Here is a 7,047-nt window from a genome sequence, read left to right as displayed (position 1 = left end):
CTCAGCCAAGGGGCGGGCCCGGCGCCCTCCTCTGTGAGGGCTGGCCTCGGCGAGGGCAGGGCAGCAGGGCCGCGGGGCCAGGAGCTCGCCGCCTCGCGGGAGAGGCGCAGAGGCAGCGCTGCCCATCCCCGCCGCGGGCGCGCTGTGCGCGGCATGAGCTCGGTGCTGCGGGGAGCCCTGCGGCGGCTGCGCCCCCCGCGGCGCGGCGGCTGGCCCGCCCCCTCCCGCGGCGCGGCCGGCCTGCGGCCCCTCGGCGGCGGCGCGGGCGCGCAGGGCCGGTGAGTGCGGGCCCGCGGGCGGGCCGGGGGGTGCGAGGAGCTCCGGGCCGCCCCTCCGGCGGGAGAGGCGAGACCGCGTGCGGGGCCGCGGCCACGGGGCCTCGCTGGCGCGAAGCGCGGCGGGCTGCGGTGCCGCGGCGCCGGCAGAGGCCGCCCGCGGCGGCCGTTAACGGTCGCACCTCTCTCTGAGCGCGAGGCCGGCGCGCGGGCGCCCCGCGGAGGGCGGGGGCAGCGCCCGGCCGAGCCCCGCGGCAGGCTGGGCCCCGCCGCCCGTAGGCGGGAGAGGGTCCGCGGCGACTGAGGGAGCTCGGCGGGGCGGGAGGCGCTGAGAGGAATTCAGCGCCTTCTGCGGTGTGAGGCGGGTCTGCCGCGCACGCCGGGTGCAGCTCAGCGTCCCCGGGCCCTGAAGGCCGCTCGGTGCAGGCCGGCGGTGCGTCTCTCTGAGCCTCAAACGCCCCTGCCAAAGACCAGAGCCTGGCTGGGGTGAGGAGACGAGACGAGCCGCTAAACAGGGGCCCCTTCTGTTGTGTTCTGGGTCACGTCAGCGAACACAAAATGAACTATTTTAACTGGTGCAACGAAACGTCTGGGTGGATGCTGTAGTTCACGGAAAAGCTGCCCCTCGGATTCTTGCCAGGCTTCTGGGCTTGAAAGAAAAGGTTTGAAAAAAGTTGGAAGTCAAAGTGAGCCGGTGTCAAATTCACAATGTAAAAGATACATAAAAAGACCTTCCACGCTTGAGCTTGATTTATGTTTATCTGGTAAACTCAGTGCAGGACTTTGTGTGGGAGTTACCTATCTCTCTGTTAAACAGCTTACTGTTAACTTGAACAAATTAATGTATAATCTCAGAAAAGAACACAGGCAAGTATTATGGACCAAGTACAGAAAATCTGTGGTGTCCTGTGCTCCCGTTTATTTTCCTTTTCCTTCATTCCCACATAGTGAATAAGCATGATGTGTATTCCTCCTACATTTACAGTTAAAATTTCATACTGTTTTTTAAGATCTTCATTCATAATAGATAGAACTAACGGTTTTGATTTCTGAGTGGGGCATAGGTAGAAGACTAGTTAAACATTAGCCGTTTGCCAGAGAGGCTGCAAAGGCCAACAGCAAAACGCTGTATACCAGGAGGGGGGAAATAAAATTAAATGAGTATTGAATAACTGTCCTGAAGGGACAGATACTGTAGTTTCACAGTTTTCTGTATTGCTCCAGCAATAAGAGGCCCCACCTTATCTCACACATGAGAAACTGGCTATTTTAATTTAGATAAATTTCCTGATCTGGCATGCTACTTGGCTGCCTGTGGAAGGGAGAGTAGAGGGGAAGATGGGACAAGGTGGAGCGGAACGGGGCTGCTTGTGACAGCGGTACTGGCTTACTCTGATTTAAAGCAATTGTGAAACTTTAGTATAATATAGTGGCAGGTGTGAGCCTCTGAGAAAATCCTTTTTCCATAATGTTTGGAGTTAGCAAAGCAGAACACGTCAAACAGACAGAACACAGACATTTTTTAAAGGCTATCTCTTTGCGTTACATATACTGTGGCGCTTTTGAAAAGCCAGATGTTGGCAGTGTCACTTCAGGGGTACAGTTTCTTGCAGATAAAGAGTTCACGCGTAAGAGTAAATTGGGCAATTAGCAAAGATTTGAAGTTGTGAGTGGATGCGAGCTTGCTCTGTTCTTTTTGTTAGTACCATATACATATATAACACTTTAAAACCATTTACTTTAAAAGCAGATTGTAAGAGTGAATGGGTTAGGTTCTAAATCAGGTGAGAAGATAAAATGTAATGTATTTAAATTGATTGTGCCACTTGACTCCCAAGCAAGGAACAAGGTAATATTGTGGCTGGAGCTGTAAACAAAAAAAGATGGACAAAAGTGCAACTGTCTTGTTTGTAATTTTTTCCCCAGGGAAGAAAACTCATCTCCTTCCTTGGGGAAAGATAGAGCAGACACAGTGATCATCGGTGGTGGTTGCGTTGGTGTGAGTCTAGCCTATCACTTGTCTAAAGCTGGCATGAAAAATGTCGTTCTGCTGGAAAAATCTGAGCTCACTGCAGGATCTACTTGGCATGCAGTAAGAAACATTTTGTTAATCTCTCAGATTAACAACAGTTTGTATATCTAATAGTGATTGAAGTTTTCATTATCCTCATATTCCCTGGCTCTTCAGAGATTAATTGTCCTGGCTTCTTTATAGATACAACCTTTAGCATTGAGTTCTATGTAGACTTGCTATGTGAATTTTGAAAAGTTGCTTCAGCTATCCATAATACACTTTTCTCATTTCAAAAATTTGGGATAAATGTTGTATTTTGAAATTACTGGATGAGAGGTGCTAAAATACAATGTTATAATGCATTTGTTATAATGTTAATGTTATAATGCATTTGTTGCAGTTGACTGGGCTTAGACTTTTAAACTTTAGTTTAATTTGGACTTTTTAAACTTTAGTTTTTATTTCTGAAGTAGCCTAGTTTATACTGCAGACTGTATTATCAGAAATGGTTGTGTTGGCATGCATAAGCTAGAAATGTGAAATCTGACTTCGTTCTGTGTGTAATTGATTTTCGTATATGTTATCCTGAAAGCGAGGTGATCAAGGAGCAGCATCAGTGTCCAGATACTCAGAGAGTATCCCTGTACCAGAAATTGACTCTTACTAGAGACAAGAGCTTTCTTTTCTGCCACTGATGTTATACAAAATCTTGAAGGAGCACGACTGACTGCACCGTGAACTGTTTTTCCAGGGCTGAATGTTTGTCTGTACTCCAAGAGAAAGAACTAGAAAGACATATAGGTAATAGTCACAGCTGGGAACACCTCCCATACTTAGACTAATCCAGTGGAGACAGTGGTGCACAACATGCATGCATGTAACTATGGATTTTGTATGTCAGTGTCTAGAGTGGGTAATGTACCGAATTAAATAAAGCTTGACACAAAAATAGGTGCTTTTTCCATTTACTTTCAGCAAGGTTGGATGAAATTAGAGGAAAGTTGTCCCTGTATGTAGCAATAAAAAAAAATATAAAAGCAAGTCTGCTGTCCCTAGAACTACTCTATTCATACAGTAGGGCGTTTATGCCATGCTTATAACTGTAATCTCTGAGAGCCCTTCAGGAGCACATTAAAGAGGATGACTCATATGGATCATATTTGATTTGTATTCTCATCCTCTTCCTGATCTAAAGTTTGAAGTACTTTGGTACAGATGCTTTGTGTGTTTGGGGCCTTGTGAAAGAAAATAGTAAAAAATAAAATAAAAAAATCACTGCCAGAAATGTCTGATTAGGTCTTATACTTCATTTTACTTGCTTTTCACCAAAAAGTCAAACCAAAACAACATGCATTGTATGGAGTTTGGAAAAACAAAATTCAGTAATTATATTCCTTTCAGACAGAAGCATAACATAGCTGATACGTGGTGTTCTGTTCTCTGAACATGTATCATAAGTGTCACATGAAATGTTCAAATGAATACTTTGATTTAAGCATACATGAGCGAGTTACAGACTCAAATCTATTTACCTAAAACACTTACAGAAAACCATGTATGTCAAAAGATCCCCATGTTGAATAAGAAACCAAAATCATGCAGTAGGGTGTTGCTACTAAATGTTTCCTTTGTTGTAGTTGTTATACGCTCTCACTCTAGTTTATTGCTCATAACTCGATAAAAGCAACCTCTCCTTCAGTATTTTAGCATTCGCTTCTTAATGAAGTTAGTGAGGGAGCGCTAGGTGAGGAACTCTCTTATAAAAGTAGTGACAGATGTGGAGTGCAGCAGAGAAGATGCCTGATAAGGCAATTAGGAGGGCTGCTTTGTAGTGCCTGCTGCAACAGAATGTTATGTGATTAACGCAATAAGACACCTAGTTATGAGACAGGTTAGAAATAAATAACTATTAGGTAAACTACATGGTGTAGTTTCAGTCTTTGTTGGACTCGGTATTACAGAGGCGTGTTTGAAGATGAGAAAGTTGATGATAAATCTGTTTCACATGATTTGAAAAATCAAAACGGTGACTATTGGTACTTCTTTATTATGTCAGATAACTGTGCATGTATCAGTGGTTGCTCACAGTGATATAGTACTAGATACAGATGAAAAATACACTTACAGTTAGAATGTGAAATGGCACATAATATATTGCCTGCAGCCACAGAAGTTGGAAGTCAACTTCAGATGTTGTTGTACTATATGAAGTTTTCCCTCTTTCACAGTCCAGCAAGTGCTCAGGGTCATGTTTCAGATGGATCATATTCCTGCTGGTGTTTCTGCCAAAGCTTTCTTCCACTTATGACATAGATCTGGCTGACTTTCATTTTGTTTAAATGAAAATAGCACTGAAAGTGTGCACATTTTTATACTAGCAATAATGAGACAACATAAATAACAGAGCAAGTGCTGCTCATATTTATACTGTCTAACCATGACAAAGTAGTGGTTATTATATGTGTATAAATTAGGTCAGAACTCAGGCTTTAAGACCTCCTGAAGTTGTTGTCTACTGCAGGTCAGATCATTTGCAATCTTACTGAAGCCTGGAGGACTGAACAGGCCATATATAACTCAGCAGATAGGTTTTGCCGTAGTAATTCTTTGAAAAGGTGTTTTCTAAGAAAATGTTTACCATGTATCGTTCTGTTATGTAATGCTTTTCCTTGCAACACTCAATTGATTCTGCTGCTGATAGTTAATAAATCACAGTACAAGACAAATAAAAACTTGTTAAGACTTGGTCAAACTTGCAAGGACAGAGGATATAGCTGATAGCTGTGCTACTGCCAATTCCCTTCAGAATTCTAATTTAATAATAGAGTTAGTATAAAATCTGAAACTGATTAGAACAGAAAACTGATTCATGAAAATTTCAACATATAAACATTTCAACCTACAAAAATGCTTTAAAATCTCCATATTTTGTAGTATAGTGATCACTCTGAAGAAAATTATCTTTTCAGATCATGTTCACAAACACCAACAAAATCTGTCTTACAAAAAAAGAGCAAAGCTGGGAGCAGGTCTCCACGTAGGAGAAAGGTCCATCCTGAAACTCAAGAAAACAAGCAGACATACCAGGAGGCCAAACAGTGTTTGGCTAAACAGGGAACTCATGACTGAGATCCAGTGCTAAAAGGTAGTATATGAGAGGTGGAAGCAGGGAAAGGCTACGAAGGAGGAATTTAGAAAAATCGCCTGGGCATCTAAAGGGAATGTTAGGAGAGCTAAAGCTCAACTAGAGCTAAGACTTGCAAGGAACATCAAGGGTGACAGGAAGAGCTTCTAAAGTTACTTTAGTAGTAAAAGGCTGAACAAGGAAAATGTGGGACCATTACTGAAAGAGGTGGGTGATTTAGTGACAGTACACACAGATAAGGTTGAGGTTCAGTGCCTCCTTTACCTGCCCTCACTGGCAAGGTCTCCCAGCCTCTGTGCTGAGAGGCAGGATTCAAGGAAGAGTACATCTACCAGTAATGGATGTGGATCTAGTAAGGGATTACTTGAGAAAACTAAACCAATACAAGTACGTTGAACCACATGGGCTGCATCAAACGTGCTGATGGCATTGCAAGGCAATTCTCTGTCAGCTGTAGAGATTGAGGGAGGTACCCAACAACTAGAGAAAGGCAAATGTTATAGCCCTCTTAAAAAAAAAAAAAAAAAAAAAAAGCTAAAAGGACAATCAGGGAAACTACAGGACACTTAGCCTTACTTTTATTCCTGAGAAAATCACGGAGTGAATCCTGGATCACATTTCTGGGCACGCAAAGGACGAGCCGGTATTTGGGAACAGTCAACATAGATTTGCCAAGAGTAAATCATGTTTGATGAACCTGGTTGCCTTTATGATAAAATGACTGGATTTTTGGACAAAGGGAGAGCAACAGAGGTCATTTACCTCAATTTTAGCAAGGTCTTAGACACTGCCTCCCATAATATTCATGTATCCATATTAAAACATTTTGGTCTGGATGAGCAGGACAACTAGATAGTTAAAAAACTGGATGTTTTGCCTCAGAGGGTAGTGGTTAATGGGCCACTTGGAGGCTGCTAACAAGTGGGGTATTGCAGGGATCCGTCCTGGGACCCATACTGTTTAATATCTTTATCAGTGATCTGGACAAGGTGACAGAGTGAACACTCATCAAGTTTGCAGATGACACCAAATTCAGGGAACCAGTCAACCCACACAAGGGCAGGGCTGAGGGACCTAGACAGGCTGGAGGGGTGGACAGAGAGGAACCTTAAAGAATTCAACGAGGACAAATGCAAAGTCCTGTAGTTGGGCAGGGAGGTAGTGTAGTCTCCATTCTTCAAGATTTTCAAGACCAGACTGGAGAAATCCTGGGCAAATTGATTGCATAGCTGATCCTGCTTTGAGCAGGAGATTGGTCAGAGACCTCCTGTGGTTCCTTCCAACCTGAATTATTCTATGAATCTGTAATCTTAATTTTGACATAATTCTGTCCAGTTATAGTTGTCTCCTAACTGCACTCTTGGAACATTCTTTATCAAAGACAAAAGGCATCATATATGTTTGAAATTATTTTTTTCACTTAAAAATGTCAGAGAGAGAATTTCTGGTTTAATTCTGGTAATTAAATGCCATTGAATTTGTATTATTTTGTAGCTAACTTGCAAGTAATTTGTGGTTCATTTGGTTCAGAACTGCTTTACCTGACAGTGACCACTAAAATGGAATTTCATTGCATTGGAAACACTTACTACATTCGGAAAACTAACAAAACA

At 43.2% G+C, this 7,047-nt stretch overlaps 1 protein-coding gene across 1 annotated transcript in view; it reads left to right on the top strand.

Annotated features, from left to right (window-relative positions):
- The first annotated feature begins 138 nt into the window (after positions 1 to 138).
- LOC138064802 (dimethylglycine dehydrogenase, mitochondrial-like) overlaps positions 139 to 7,047 on the top strand; it is a 46,242-nt gene continuing 39,333 nt past the window's right edge. The window contains exons 1-2 of the mRNA XM_068928747.1: positions 139 to 278; positions 2,202 to 2,367. Of these exons, the coding sequence (XP_068784848.1) occupies positions 154 to 278; positions 2,202 to 2,367 (291 nt within the window). The 5' untranslated portion in view covers positions 139 to 153. The remainder of the gene's footprint in view (positions 279 to 2,201; positions 2,368 to 7,047) is intronic.

The sequence above is a fragment of the Struthio camelus genome, chromosome Z (assembly GCF_040807025.1).
Source record: "Struthio camelus isolate bStrCam1 chromosome Z, bStrCam1.hap1, whole genome shotgun sequence".
In the NCBI taxonomy this organism is placed as follows: Eukaryota; Metazoa; Chordata; class Aves; order Struthioniformes; family Struthionidae; genus Struthio; species Struthio camelus.
This window is presented reverse-complemented; position numbering and strand designations above follow the sequence as displayed.